The sequence below is a fragment of the Xiphophorus maculatus genome, chromosome 3 (genome assembly GCF_002775205.1).
Source record: "Xiphophorus maculatus strain JP 163 A chromosome 3, X_maculatus-5.0-male, whole genome shotgun sequence".
NCBI classification, from domain to species: domain Eukaryota; kingdom Metazoa; phylum Chordata; class Actinopteri; order Cyprinodontiformes; family Poeciliidae; genus Xiphophorus; species Xiphophorus maculatus.
This window is the reverse complement of record NC_036445.1, coordinates 19,744,747-19,760,503: the sequence shown is the minus strand read 5'-3', so window position 1 is coordinate 19,760,503 and position 15,757 is coordinate 19,744,747. Positions and strand designations below refer to the sequence as shown.

General features: G+C 39.7%; 1 protein-coding gene across 1 annotated transcript in view; it reads right to left on the bottom strand.

The window, feature by feature from the left end:
- LOC111608095 (ephrin type-B receptor 5-like) overlaps positions 1-13,467 on the bottom strand; it is a 53,461-nt gene extending 39,994 nt beyond the window's left edge. Inside the window, exon 1 of the mRNA XM_023330645.1 lies at positions 13,367-13,467. Coding sequence (XP_023186413.1) covers positions 13,367-13,424 — 58 coding nt within the window. The 5' untranslated portion in view covers positions 13,425-13,467. The remainder of the gene's footprint in view (positions 1-13,366) is intronic.
- Positions 13,468-15,757: the final 2,290 nt, after the last annotated feature.

The window sequence follows — 15,757 nt, the reverse complement described above, 5'->3', positions numbered from 1 at the left end:
TTAATTTTTATGCGGCTGCTATTTAGTTTCTCGTCGTGGGGGACCCGGGCCCTCGCGTCTCCTCTGCTCTTTTTCTGCTACAAACTTGTACACGAGGATTACATGAAGGAGAGTTCAAACAGCGTCACGTGTGTCTCATTGTGTGACTTAAGCGCGTTGAATTATTCATCGCGACATGCTGAGATAAGAGCAGAGAGCTGCACAAATTCTAAGTTTATTTGGGGGAAAATCACTGCTCGTGTGTGTCGTCGCCTGAAGAGAAAGGGGACTTTCGGACATTCAGGTGGTCATAAAAGCCCCTTTATTTAACTCCCCGTTTGCAGCATCTCCACAAAGACGTCCATCTGAGGGATGAAACACTCAAAGTTTGTCCCCAACAGTTGGAGGAACCGCTGAGTCTGCAGTCTCCACCTGAGTGCCGTCTTAATGCACGGAGGCCCCTCGCCGGTTTTTCGCTCCACTCTCTCTTGTTGGAAAAGTTGTCTACCTCTGTCCCCCCGCCTTCCCAGTCTGCCCTCTGCTTTTTTTGTGTATTATTCATCTGAAAAGTGACAGCAGGGTATGGCGTCTCTGAACATAAAGGAGGGAGATAACGCTCTGCTCCATTATTGATGCTGGATTTGTTGGGAAAGTGCTTTGATATCCAAGGCAAAAGAAAATGGGATACAATAGAGTAGAAAAAGGCTTGGTTATGAAAGGAAAGGGTGATATGATTGTGCTTGTGCATATGAATTCGTTTCTCCTCTCTTACTGTGCATGCCGTGGGTGTAAAATGCTCTTTTCTCTTGTTGCAGAGGTGACCTGCCTTACTGTCTAGCTGTCCCCTCTGCCTCTGGAGTGTGCACTTCAGCTGAATGACCCCCTCTCTGCTCTCTCCACTCATGTCTCCGTGCCCAACACATTTCCCTCTCAGTGTGGCCATGCATGCACTGACACCCTCTCCTGCACTAAGTGTTGTTCTGTCGCCTATGTTACACCTCTTGACAGCACATGTATGCTACTTTACAGCACACTTTTCCAGAGCTCGGCCCGGTGCTCAGTAAAGGATTTTGCTGTTAGTATTTCGCAAACACTTGAAAGATGTGAGTTTGAATTACGCTTCTGCATCAAAGTAAAAAGGAGAGCGGACAGAAATACATGGTGCCTTTTGAGAGTGTTTGCAATTCTTGGATTTTTATCAGTTTTCAGCTGCAGAGTTGAATGTTTTTCATTGAAATTTCCACTGTGAAGTGGAACTAAAACAGTTTTTTTTTTTTTACATCTATTACAAATTAAAATTGGAAAAGTGAGAAGTGTATTTAATTTTTTCCCTTCCAAGTCAATGCTTTGTCCATTTTGCTACAATTACAGTGGGCAGTACTCAATAATTGTTCTCTGTAAAATAGGTCAAGCTCACTCAGAGTGAATGGAGCGTGTCTGTGAAGTCTTACTGAGGATTTTTAATTGGATTTTTGTCTCTGGACTTGACGAGGCTATTCTAACACATTGATAAGCTTTAACTTAAACTGTTTTATTGTAGCCGTGGCCATGATTTTACTCCAGCCATCATCTCGTCAACTCTGATCAGCTCTCCTGTCTGAGCTCAGGAAGAACATCTCATGCCACCGCCATTTTTCACCACAACACAATTTAAGAGTGGTGTGAATGCGGTGAAAAGAGAAACAAAACACACAAGATCATGAAAAAAAAACATAAAAGACTAAAAAAACTAATTATGTGAAAAAAACATTACACGTATGATTCTGTCTGAAGTTTTGGGAGTATTTTGTATATTTGAGTGAAAAAATGTACATTTTTTGACACTTTTATGAGAGAGAGCATCTAGGATTTCAAAGTAAGGCTGCTGTGGCTAAAGAGTTAAAGATCTCCAGGTTAAAGATGTTTCTCCCTGACATGTCTGCTGCTCTTTGGTCTTAACGTTCTGAAATTTTCACAGAATGACTGGATTTACACTGAGATTAAATTACACACAGATTTACTCATTTACTAAGGTTCATTTGGAATTCCTATGTATCTATCTATCCTATGAGTAGAGGTGCATGAATGCAAAAGCATATCAAATTTTTAGATTGTATTTTGGAAAAAAAAAAAAGTACTTATGTTATATGTTATAATATGTTACTTAGCATAAAATCCAAATAAATACACCAAAGTTTATGGTTGCAGCGCGACAAAATATGGAAAGGTTCAAGGAAATGAATAGCTCTTAAGAACCTGTGTACTGAGACGCTTTAGCAAAACAGTTCCCACAGTGTCAGGGAATAAATTTTTTAAGAACTCTAAGATTGTGTTTTGTCTTTTGTCCACTCATCCACCCGTTCCCACCCTTTCTTTATAAGCTCCAGATGCTCCCACCCACAGACAGTCGGCGAAGGACAAGGCCTGCGCTAAACCTTCATTACAAACAACCACAGTGAGAGTGATACGCCAAGACAGAAAGGGAGGAGGAGGAGGCAGAAAGGAGGGCGGGGGATTAACGTGAAGCCAGAAATAAGCATGCACATGTCAAAGGGAGTTATCAAAAAAGTCAGCAGCGGTTAAAGCTGAATGAAAGTGCAGCTGCAAAAATACTGTATTTAAGCAGAGAAAGATGACAGAGTGAAATCTCCAAAGAAACTCTGAGCAGGTAGCAACAGGCAGAGGGGAAACTTTTCACAAAAACTTGATGCCAAGATGTTCATTATCTGTCTGGGAAGAGGGTTTTTCTCTAACTAGTTTCAGGTAATAGCTTTTTTTGGAAATCACCTCTTTGTTGTTAAAATATTGTTTTATATCTGTCAAACTGTTTTATTGTTGGATCTCTCACCAATCCACCAAATGGTATTTGAGATGAATTGTCTTTTAGACAGGCTGATGTTTAAAATGAGCACTTTGCTAAGTTGAATCATAAAACTAATTCCTTTCTAGAGCTAACAACATTGTTTTGTTGATTTTATTACAAACTTATTGGTGATTTTATTTATTAAGGGAAAAAAGGCGATCCAAACTAATCAATGTCATAAAGTATAAGCACTCTAGATTTAATACCAAATTGTGCAAATGTAATAAATGAAAATATTTCTACTACATTGTTGTTTTTGTCCCTCTCTTCTTTGCAGAATTGTTTTCAATTTATCTTAGTTGGAAAGTTTTTGTTCAAGGTCCTGTCGCAGCGTTTTAATCAAACCTTTTGACCGGGCCATTTTCAGATCTGCATTTTGGTTTGTTTGTTTTTTAGATGTGGACTTACTGGTTGGCTTTGCTGCTGCCTTACACAAAAGCACTTGAGCTTAAGGTCACAGGTTTTCCAGGTCATAGTGCAGTGATCTATCACTGCACTATGACCCCCACCACCCCCATGAGCCTGCAAGGTTCTTTCAGTTTTATGTCAGATGGAATACCTTTCAAAAAGCCCAACTTTTGCCCCATCAGTCTGGAGAATATTTTCTCAGAACTCAATATGTTTTTTTGCAACAGAAAAGGGCTTTTTGGTCAGCGGGGTTTTTTCCTTTGACTTTATATGTAATTCTAAAGGTGCTTTAGTTATTGTTTAGATTTTTGTGACCTGGATGAGTCTTTTATGCCCTTTTGGAATAATTTTGGTCGTAATTTGTGCAGCCAATCTTGAGAAGGTTATGTTCTTTCTATTTGCAGATAAAGGTCCTCACTGTGAATTGCTGGATTTACAAAGCACCAGCAATTGCTTTGTAACTCTATACAGAACAAAAGATGTCAATTATTATTTTTTATTTTTTGTTGAATTGATTTATTCTACATTGTGTTGTTGTCAGTGATTTTCTGTCCTCTGGTCTGGTTGTACTCAGACATGCTGTAGGTTTGGGTCCCTTTTTTCCCTGAACAAAAGAAATCATCATTTAAAAACGTATTTATATTCGTTCAGCTTTTTAAATCTTATATCACAATTAGTTTAATGCCTGAAAAATTTAAAGGTGACAGAAATAAAAAAAAAAACAAAAGATGTTGTTGTTGTACCACATGAGTGTTTGGTTGAAATGCTTTGTGAGACTTGAAAATTAGTCAGTTTATTTAAAAACTACTAAAAATCAAACTCTGTGTATTTATAGATTATTGTACTTTCTGAAAAGACCTAAAAGATTACACAAAGTACTGATGGTTTATTATGAAGCTGGTGTATTGCACTTTCTGTTTTCTATTTGTTTTTTACTTTGTAACAGTGAATCATAACTTTATCCTACTGTGAAAGGAGTTTGGACAGTAAAACAAACAAAACTGGAGTTTAAGTTGTCCAACCAGATTTTAAGGCCCAAGTAAGAATGCCGTCAGTGCACGTTCTTTCCTTTTGTTGTTTTTAGTCACAGTGAAGTGAGAAAATCAATGGGGCATGACTCATTGATTTTGGATCATTCTCCATTGTGCTGAAGTATTTTGTGTTAAAATACTTTTCTTCTGTATTTTGAGTGAATTCTTTTGTTTTGCTATGATTGGTTATTTTTGCTCTGATCAGTTGTTGCTCTGTCTTTGCTTTTCCTTCTGTATTATTTGGTACGTAGTCTCCTGGTTCTCTTCATCAGCTGCTTTAAGGTCTATCCATGTGCATTTGGCTCGTGCTCTGCAGCTTACTTTGCACACTTTTCTACATTTACCACATCTAATACAGATTTCTGACCAAACGAACAACGCTTGTAGGATATTACATTCAGCAAAGGTTCTTCCCAGATAATATCTTAACAAGCTGAGACAACTCTCAAACCAAGCTTCCTGCAGTTCTGGTAGCCGTGGCTGTTTTTGATACGGACCATATGGGCCGTTGCCCAGGGCAACATGAACACCAGATAAAAAAATCTAACTCATCTGAACAAGTTTTCTATTGTTTTTATTCATGTGGAGACAATAGAAACTTGGCACTCCCACTTGTCGAGCCCCCTTTGCTGCTGAAAACAGGAACAGTGACTTGTTTGGACAAAACTGTGCAGCATTTGATCCAGCCACAGAATCTCAAATAAGTTTATGCAAAGATGTACTCATCTCTCCAGATGTGTTACCAACAGATGACAGAAATGCAGCAGAATTTAATAAATAAAACGGAAAACAAAAATTACGTTCTTCAAAGCAAAAGAACTGCATAATAAGAACAGGTGAGGTACAGATCAAGGTCAAACTTTATCTTTTTGAGGAGATGGTGGAAAAGTGCAGCACAAGCTGTAATTTCATCCTGGCTTTACAGGAGCATAGAGTGACACGAGCGACACATGTTGCTGCACACTTTCTGTCAACTGGCTGAAATGTGCCACCTACACTTTTACCTTCAGAGAGACACAAATTTAGTAGTCAGGAAATGTTTCTAGTCTCATAAAAACACAGACAGTCTGGGAAACCAAGGAAGCCCCAATCATGACTCTGTTTTAAAACCACAAGGGAAAGGTACAACAGTGAAGCACATCTATAAAGCAACCGGCTGCAGGATTATTGTGTTTTTGAATCTTGCAAAGAGGAATCAGATAGCAGCAGGAGAACAGCAGATTCGTGATGAAGGTGAAGATTAATTTTCACCTTCATCACGCATGTGATTCGTGATTTGTGCTTTGTTTACAAAGCACAAAGCGAAACAGACACAGGACACAAGAAAGACAGAACCCAGCAGGGGGCATTGGACATCCAGGAGCTTAAATACTCTGCAGGTGTGACTGTGGTATAGAGACCAGCTGGAAACAATAAACAGGATGCAGAGCAACTGGGGAGATTCTAATAAAATAAAAAGGACTGCGGGGAATTCATTTCCCAAAGGGAGCAGAACTATTACCATAAAAGGAACTATAAGACCAACACAGATTCTTCAGAAATAATCCAAAAAAAAAAAAAAACACACAGAGATAAACTACAAAACTCAGTACAAAATGAGACGCTGGAAAATGTGAAAATAATCTAAACAAAAACACCAAAGAGAAACAACAAATAAGTTAGCTTGAGTAGCTAGCTTATGTGCTAGCTGCTGAAACACACAAGCTGATTCAGTCTGGTCAAACTCAACGAATCGGGAATTGCTATGTGATAATATTCATTTGTCAGATACCTTTTGAAAATAACCTTTAAGCAAGTATTAGACCTGCTTACATTAAGCTTACATTTGTGAATTAAAAATGTTTTTTGTTTTGATCAGATGTAATATTCTAGTCTTATCCGCCACGTTTTCATGAAAACTCACCAAGTTTGAAAACATCTGTGTGTGTGTAATTAATCTAAATAACGTGCTTCCCTTAGTGACTTAACTTACTGAAATAATAGTATTGTACAGTATATTACACATTATATTTTTAGACTGGTAGTAATCAGTATATTAATTCACCAGCACAATTAGATCATATGACACATTTTAAGTTCTGTATCCTGATTTGTTATTGACCATAACTCCTGGAGAAACGTACATATTGACGAAAGCTGAATCCTAAATTTAATCAAAATACTTGTTTCCTTTTGGGTTTTTTTTTTTTTTTGTAGTTAATGAAACTCAGCTTTTAGCAACACCAGACCACTGTAGCCAAGGTTCTTCCATTTCGTTCAAGAACATCCACAGTAATTAGCTTTTGGCAAATGTCTCATAGTGTCTATTTCAAACGGATAATAACCTGCAGACGTAAAAAAAGAAAAAATGAGGCTCAGCTGTGCTTTTAAAGTGCAGACATTTCTATTTGCAATTATCTGCATGTAATGAGAAGAGAAAACAAAAGCAGTCTGCAATGTTCTTTCTTTTTGACAGACAAATGACACATTCACTTCTGAGCTCTGCGTGTGTCAGCAGGCAGATTTATCACCTAACCGGGCTTGTTTTATCTGCAATTCAACTAATGTCAATGCAAACAAAGGGCTGTGAATGCATAAAGTGAAGGATTTGTTTTTCTCAGTTAGATAAATACAATTAGGCAAATATAACTAACATTAACTGTATAACACTATAAATATACATATGTAGGATAAGTGCTAATCACTTTGTAGGATTTAATTAAGACTAGAATAGAAATATTTCAATTTCTGTCCAAGTCATGCTTCAATAATTATTACAAAGGAGTTAAAATCATAACATTAAAGGATAACCAGAAAACCAGAAGGTTGGCTCTAAATGGCCCACACGTTGCCATTAAAAGTCATATTGAATTACTTTTAAGAGCAGAAATCTGGATTAAAACTATTTTCATCACTGTTTCCTCCTTCTGCTGAAGGAATGTAAATACGAGGGGAGATCAGTTTTCTGCAGCCTCACCGAGTCTTTTCTCAATCACGAAGTTCTGTCGGTGCCAGTGCACAAACCACCGAGCAGCAGCTCTTGACGCGAAACCCAACGCTTTAAACAACATTCCTCCATTGTGGTAGTCGACAGATCATGTTTATCTTTCAGTTATGTTCATGCTGCAACTTATAACCCCACAAATGAATTTTCTAACTGAATCCTAACAGAGCGTCTTTCCTCACAGCCGCCCGGAGGCTTCGGCCTCCCCGCCTTCGAAAGGCAGCTAGGTGATTCATCTGAGGGAAATGTGACATATTCTCGTTGCTGCGCTCTCAACAGATGTCGTTAACATAGCAAGTGAAAGTAATGCCACAAGCAGGTTTTGTAGCACCACAGATGAGGATGTTGCATCCGTATTCCCATCAGCGTGGGGTCTGTGCAGCTCACAGCGTCCTAGCAGTGAGGGGACACGAGGCGGGGAGGCGCCGCTTTTCAAGAAGCCTTGCTGGCATCAGAAACATCTGTGACAAGTGTGCCATTTGTTTCCTTAAGACACTTTGCTAATTTCCAGCTTATGACACTCAGAACGTGAAAGGCAATGTGTCCAATTAATACCCAGTTAGAGCGTGGCAGCTGACAGCTGGAGCGGTGGCCCAGGCGACCCTGAGGTGGGAACTGTCCACATCTAGACAAGTTCATTGTTAGGAAGCGTCTGCTCATCCCCAGGCTGATTCATAACACCTTCAAAATACCGGACTTACTTATCTTATCCACAGTGTGTTTAATATTATGTTGATAATAAAGAATGAGGCAGGATTTCAGATTAAAATGTATGCAAACTGTATGAAGAAAATGAAACTATGACGAATGTACCAGTTATACAAGTAATTTAAAAAAAAATACTAAGAAACATTATAATGACAAGAAATTAAAAAATATATTGTTAATAGATTAATAAATATATACATTAAGAAATGGATTTAGTTTTATTTCTTATCTAAATTAAAATCTTTTCTTAAACTAGTGAAGGAATGCATTGATAAATAGAGAGATTCAAATAAATAAACAAACAGATAAATTAATAAATGGTAGAAACTAAAAGGTAATTCAAATAAATAAATCAATAAATTGTTGAAATTGCATAATAATTTAAAAGACATAAATCTGTAAAACAATAAATAAATAAAACATTCCCTTGTGAAAGTAAAGACCTCTGTGTGAAGTTTTGTGTCTTATTACTTTACAACTTGTTTTTAAATGTGTGCTTTATATATCCAAATTGCATATTTGGATATTAATGTATATACAAATACGAGGCACCTGCACAGAATATTACAAGTTTGTGAAGTGAATTAAAAAAAAAAATCAGAAATATATCATGAAGAAAATGAGACAGGGATAAAATTGCTCAGAAATAAAAATCAGGGTTGGGTTCTGAAAAAAATTAAATCTCTACCATCTTATCGTCAAATCCATTATCATGAAATGGAAAGACAATAATACCACAACAAACCTGCCAAAAGAACCACTGACCAAAACTCTCAGACAGAAGACGGAGCCTAAATATAAGGATATTCTTGAGAAAAACCTGCTTTAGTCTGTCAGTGATTTGAGACTGGGAGGTAGGTTCATCTTAAACAGGAGCATACTGCTAAAGCAGCACACAAGTGGTTTAAGAGGAAATGTATACATAAATGCATTGGAATGGCCTAGCCAAAGCCCAGATCACAATCCAGTTGAGAAGCTGTGGTGAGACTTAATGATTGCTCTTCACCAGCAGAAACTATGTAACTTGAAGATTCTAAAATAATCAATTTTAATTCTCGGTTGTGAGGCAGCAAAATACAAAAAAATGCCTTTCGCAAGGCACTATAAATACAAAATAACTATCTACAATAAATACATTCTAAAATGGCCAAATAAATAAATACATATTATACATGATGGAAAATAAAAATGTATTACTGAAAATGAACAAATCAGTTCCTGAAGGAACGAACAAATGAACAAACGAATAACTGAGAGATACGTATCGTTATTTAAGAAAAAATAAGAAAATCCAGAATAGCAGCCAAATGGCAAAACTGGAAGCTGAAACTAAACCTTCAACTTTCTGAGAAAGTGAAGTTGCAAAGTGAAAAAATCAATCCACCAGATTGATTATATATCAATCATCATTCTAAATTTAAAGCATCAGTGTATTTACACGTTTTGTACGCCTACATTGTTCAACACGAACCCGAATTGAAACTATTGTGTTCTTTTCCTCACCTCATTTTAAAATCAATTCTGTGATGCGCGACGGTTTCCTCAAATGAACTGTGAGCCCGTCCCCAACATCGGATCAGAGCCAGGCTTTAGCCTTTGCTCTTTCCAAACTCTGACCTTATCCATCTTTAGGCAGTAAAATTACTCTTGGGCTTTGGGCTGTTGTCTTGCCGCTTGACCCACTTACTGTTGTTATTCAGTTCATGAGCAGATGCCCTGACAATTTCCCTTAGAGTTCACTTGTGTAGCTCGGGACCCATCGTTGCATGAACGCCAGCAGACTGCGCTGGCCCAGATGCAGGAGACATGGACCCAAAGCACAAAACCACCACCATGTTTTACAGATTATTTCTAAGGTTACACTTTTGATCCAAACAATTTTACTCAATCTCATCTGTTCTGTGAAAGAAAAAAATCATGTGACATCCATCTGATCTATATCAGACTTAGGAGAAGCAATAAATCGCCTGTAAGCGCACACATGTATTCTCCGAGTCGTTGTTGTTCGGTTCTCTTCTATAGCTTGGCCTTATATGATCTTTGCAGGTCGACCACTGCTGGAAAATATTAAAGATGGTCTTAACATGTTGAATCCTCTCAACATGTTAAGAATCTGTGAATGCTGCAGTTCTGACTACTTTTTCCAGCCCACTCAGCATCCACAACTAATTTTCTAAAGTCTCTGGATATGAAATAAATCCAATTCTTCCAAACGCAAGATTGCATCTGCTTGCACTTTATGTCCATCCTGATTAATAAAAACATCTGATTCGAGCTTCTCTTTCACATTATGTATTCATTCATGTACTTCCCTTCACTTTCTATAAGCAAATCCTGAGCTATTCTTTATGCGTTTTGTGATTATTTTATTTTAATTTCTCTTACACTTGATGAACACACTAAGGTATTTTATGCCCCTTTGATGCACTGGAGTAAAACAAAAGCCTCACTGTGTATAAAACAAGTCAGCTGTGCCCTACTAATCTTTTTGCTGTATTTGGCAGTTGTGGAGATGATAATAAAGGTCCTTTGAGAATTAAATCCTCATCTGAGTTGCATAAAATTAAAAAAGTATACACTGAAAGAAAAAGAAAACTGCTAAAGGTGGCGTAAAGGTGAAATTATGTGTCTTTAATTTGTCCCTTGTGGATTTTGCACGTGAATTTTAGTACATTCTTTAGGAGCTTACTGATATTTGTTTCGTTACCTGCACCCGTTTGAACAGAATCAAACATCATTAACTTTGAAATGCACAACATAAGTTTCAGTAATTGCACATGTCAGTGAGCGTCATTGTGTCTCTGCTCACCCACGATGGGAAACACTGGAGGGCATCAGGTGTGCTTCCAGCGCAGGCTCCTTCCTGTTAATGCATCGTGTTAATCCAGTGTGAGCACACAATCTCCCACACACATCCATCACTCGGGAGCCCGGCCATGTGGCTTCCCATCAACAGTGTATCAACACTCACACATGCAGCGTGTGAGGGCGACAAATCCAAAGTCACACCTTTCCCAGTTATGCCGCACGCAAAGGAGAAGACACAACGCTCCTGTAACTGCAGGTGGGAGAAACTGAGGCAAACATCACGCCTATGCTTTGCAGAAGTCTTCAGATTTCTTCAACATTTTCACATTTTGTCAGCACAAGCGTCACTGTATTTTAGCGGGATCGTATGTGATAGACTAACACGGAGTAGCATTTGTAAACGGAGAGGAAAAAATTGCAACACTGCTGCGGTTCCAGTTGTGGATCTTTTGGGGTTTGGTTCTAAAAGTTTTCCGAATCTGAAGCCATTCTAATATATGATGATGTTTCAATCTAATTCACTCCCTTGAAGCTCTGTCTGCAGGTTTAGCATTGTTGTTATCCTGGAAGGTGAACCTCTTCCTCACAGTCATTTTGAGCTTTTAACATGTTTTCCTCCATGATTTATCATCTTCCATCTGACCAACTTAATAATAACCTTTATTTAACCATGTTTGTCCCACTGAGATCAAAATATCTCTTTTACAAGAGACATCACCAAGACCAGCAGCATTCCCAACTGCAGGAGAGCTTCTCCTCTGCATGATGCTGCCACCACCATGTTTAATCATAAGGATGAATGTTTGGGGTGACCTTCAGTATTAATTTTCCATCACACAAATTAGATCTCATCTGACCTCAGCACCTTCTCCAATGGCTTCTGACAAACAGAAAATGGGATTTCTTATAGTTTTCTTTCAACAATGGCTTTATTATTGCTTGTCGTTCGTTAAAAAATGGATATGAGGAGTGCATAACTATAAGTTTTCCTGTCAACAGATTTTTTTCCATCTGAACTGTGGATCTCTGCAGCTCCTCTAGAGTCAGTTTTCAAAGTGGGGGTTGTGTCAACCAGAAGCAAACTCTGTTTGGGGGCCTGGCATGGAAAAGTCTGAACCAATGTTCTAACTCAGTTCACTGGAGTGAACAGGGCTGAATATGAAGCACATTTCTCCACTCACATTCTAATCCATAACAGAACCTTAAACTGCTTCACAGCTATGCACTATTTTGTATCGAGATTCTTTAAAAACACAGAGAAGTTTGAAGTTGCAACATCAAATGTGGACACAGAAACACGCAGAGAGCAGAAAGAACAGCCAACCGAATCAAACGACTGAATCAAAGTGTGCAACAGCGGCTCATCCTCAAGATACTTGACGGTTCAGCCTGTGTGGATTTATAGAGACAGACATGCTATTGGGTTAATACTGTATTATGTTAGAACCCCCACTTCTATTCCACATAAAAGAGTCAGTGGGGCAGTAATTCTGCGCAGCCTCTCCCCTCGCTGTTATTCTGTCTCAACTAAGTCCAAGCCATCTGTTACAAACGCGGCTCAAATCCGGTGCCGTGAGTCTGACATATACGTTTCCCCCTGCAGACACACACACACGCTGACTCAGACTGCTACAGCCAGATGAGTGTGAACAGGTGCAGCTCCCTCCAACGTACAGCCATAACCTTTGGAAAATAAATTGCTCGCTGACTGCCGACACGCTCTCCAGTGTTGGGGACGAGACGTAGAGAGATAGCTGATAATTACTACGCGCGCACTTGAGCATTCGCCACTTATGTGCAACGTTAAGGTAGTTTTGAGTCACCAAATGATCGCAGGCTGCTTTCTGCTCGCCTCTGATAGACCACTTCAAGGGTGAAGTCTCACTTAGCTGTCCATCAATTTCATGCACACGCGAACACACACACTCACTCGTCCACTTTTATTAAAGACTCCTGATGCTCCCATTTAGTGAGCGCAGCAGTTTGAGTCGTGGGCAAACATCCGCTGGTGAAAGAAGAGTCCTGAGGAGAGGCGGGTGGGGGGGAGAGACAGGGGTCTCGGGTTGTCACATCTGAGAGATCATGAGTGACAGGAAAGGGGGTGAAGGGGGGGAAGCGTCGGGCGTGGGCTTGTTGGACGGAGGTGGCTTGATGTGCCCAAAGGCAAAGGAAAAAAATGGATTATGCAACGCATTATTCACTCCCCCCCCCCCCCCCCCCCCCTCGCCTTATTTCCATGTCCTTTTGTTGTCGGAGCTTGATGGGACCCGGCGCTGCGCCGGGGCACCTGCACCTCCATGCCAACAAAGTCCTGTCTGATCTGCTGCCACTTTCACATATCTGCACATGCATATTCACAGAGTGGTGCAAACACACAAGGGGGGTAAAAAAAAATAAAAATAAAAAAAAGGTGGTAATTATACAGAGCTGCAGGTGCGGCAGCACCGAGCTCCCACGTGGCATAGTTTCACACACTGTCAAAGTCTCATTAATTCCTAGATATCATCATAACTGCGGAAGCCCGACCATGCTGATTACAAGCTCCTGACGAGAGAGCCTGTGCGCTTCAGCAACAAGAATCTGGAGGAAGAAAAGTTTGTCTCTTACCTTCCTCAGCTGAATTAGGCTGGAAAAAAAGGCAGAGAGACAGAAAGACACTCCACATCTCCACTCCAGAATGACACTGACAGACAGAGAGGAAGGGAGAGGAGCAGGAAAAACAGAGACAGAGGGAGATGGAGTGTGTGACAGAGTGGGAGGAGGAGGAGGGGGAGGAGTCTGTTTGCTCCTTTTTTTTCCAGGGAGAAAGAGGGAGGGAGGGAAAATGGAGGGAGAGTGGTGGTGGTGGTGGTGGTGGTGGTGGATGAATGGATGAAGGAGGGAGTAAAGAAAATATTTACAGAGCGGCAAACCATTGCTGTTGTGCAGTAAGATGGGGGAGTGGGGAGAGGAATAGATGAAGACATAAGAAAGAGGGAGAGGAACGCAGTGAAAGTTATTTTCCCTGTCTGCCAGACAGAGGAGATGAATACAAGTTTGTCCGGTCTTTACAAACCGCTGTCATGACATGTTTAAAGTCCATTCCAGCTGGCTCCTCCAGTGCCGCCCGGAAAGCCGCGGCATCCCTCGCATGTCTGGACTCTGCGCTAACTTGCATTTTTAAAGCTGTGGCACGTGGGAGTTCAACTCTTCTTTTATTTACTTTTCTTTTTTGTCTGTTCATGTCAGTTTGGTGAAGAAAAAAGAAAAAAAAAACAACAATAAACATAATTCAGAAATCATTTTTGGATGTTCTCCTGGTATTTGTGGTGGCTTCTCTCTTCCTAACAGCCCCCGCTGTTTATTCCTCTCAGACACACTCCTCGCTTCTCAAGACAGATCACCCAGACAGCGTGCACTAACAAACACGCACACACACACACACACACACACACACACACACACACACACACACGCACACACACACACACACACACACACACACACACACGCACACACACACACACACACACACACACACACACACACACACACACACACACACACACACACACACGCTCACAGAGCATAATGCACCTGCTGGTCTCTGCACGCCCCTCACTGGACAATCTGCAGAACTGCAGCATTTTGCAGGGTTTTCATGCTCCAGTTCATGTGATCAGTCAGACCGCCGCGGCCTCTGACATTGAAGACGCAGCTCGTTGGTTTGACACAGTTAGATGGCCCGGTTCCCAGCCAGCCAGGGGGGTCTGAGCCCAAAGCTACGTGATCCAAGGGGACAGAAGACCTGAAAACAAGGAGAAGTAAGAAATGTAGCAATCAGAACCACTGCTACACACAAAAACTTTATTTTATTCTATTCTGTTTTTATTTTACTTTTAAGTTTTCCCTGAACATGACAGAATAGACACAATACTACAAAATAATGATAACCACAATTTTTTATGTTGTTGTTATTTTATTAATTACAAATGTTAAAATAATAATAATAAAAATATTATGTCCATGCCTTTTTGTTTCTTTAAATCTCACTTCTGTGTTGAGGTTTTATTTTAGATTTGATTTGCTGTTTTCTGGGGTTTTTTTGTCCTAATTATGCTTTTCTCATGTCTTATTTTTCTCTAATTTTATTATGTGTCCCCTACATGTAATTAAATCCACAAAACAATTATACAAATTCATATAAATAAAGGCAAACAAATGAAAATGAAGATATAAAGTATAAATTGAAAAAGACAGACAGAAGCAAAGAAAGAAAAAGCAGAGAGTTAACAGATTGTATGATAGGCGACATTAACTTCCAACACAGTTTAAACCTGCTGTAGGTAACAATGTTTTTTCATGTACTTTTTAAAACTGTCACTATGTACAAGACAGATAATCTGTGAATTTGTTTTAGCTCCTCTGCCTTCTCCCAGTAGTCCCAATGCCATCTGCAGAAACACCATAAACAACCAATCAGAGCTGAGGAGGAGGATCACGAGCGCTAAGACCCTCCTCCTGGCTCTGATTGGTTGTTTCTGATGTAGAGTAGTTCTTTAAATGCAGATGGAAACAGTTGCATTAGAAGGGAGGTTGATTTTGTTTTCACAGATTATCCGTCTCATACCACACTGTCACAACATAGTGACCCTTTTAACAAATGTAAAAAAAAATAAAATACATACATATATATACAGGATGAGATGCAGCAATATAGACATGCTAAAATATGAGAATAAGAGAAAGAGGCTCACCTGGGTCATGAGACACCGCTACTGAACTACTGAAGGCTGGAAGAAGGTTTATGGAATGATGAATCAAAATCTGAAATCTTCAGTTCCTCACACAGAATCGTTGTACATCATCAAGTAGGCAAAAGGTCAGTTCCAGTGTGTGTGGCGTCAACTGTCAAATATGGAGGAGGAAGCGTGGGGCTGTTTTGCTGGATCCACTTGTAGTGAGAGGTGCCACGAAACAAAATGGCTACCACAACCCTCTGCAGCACCATGCAGTACC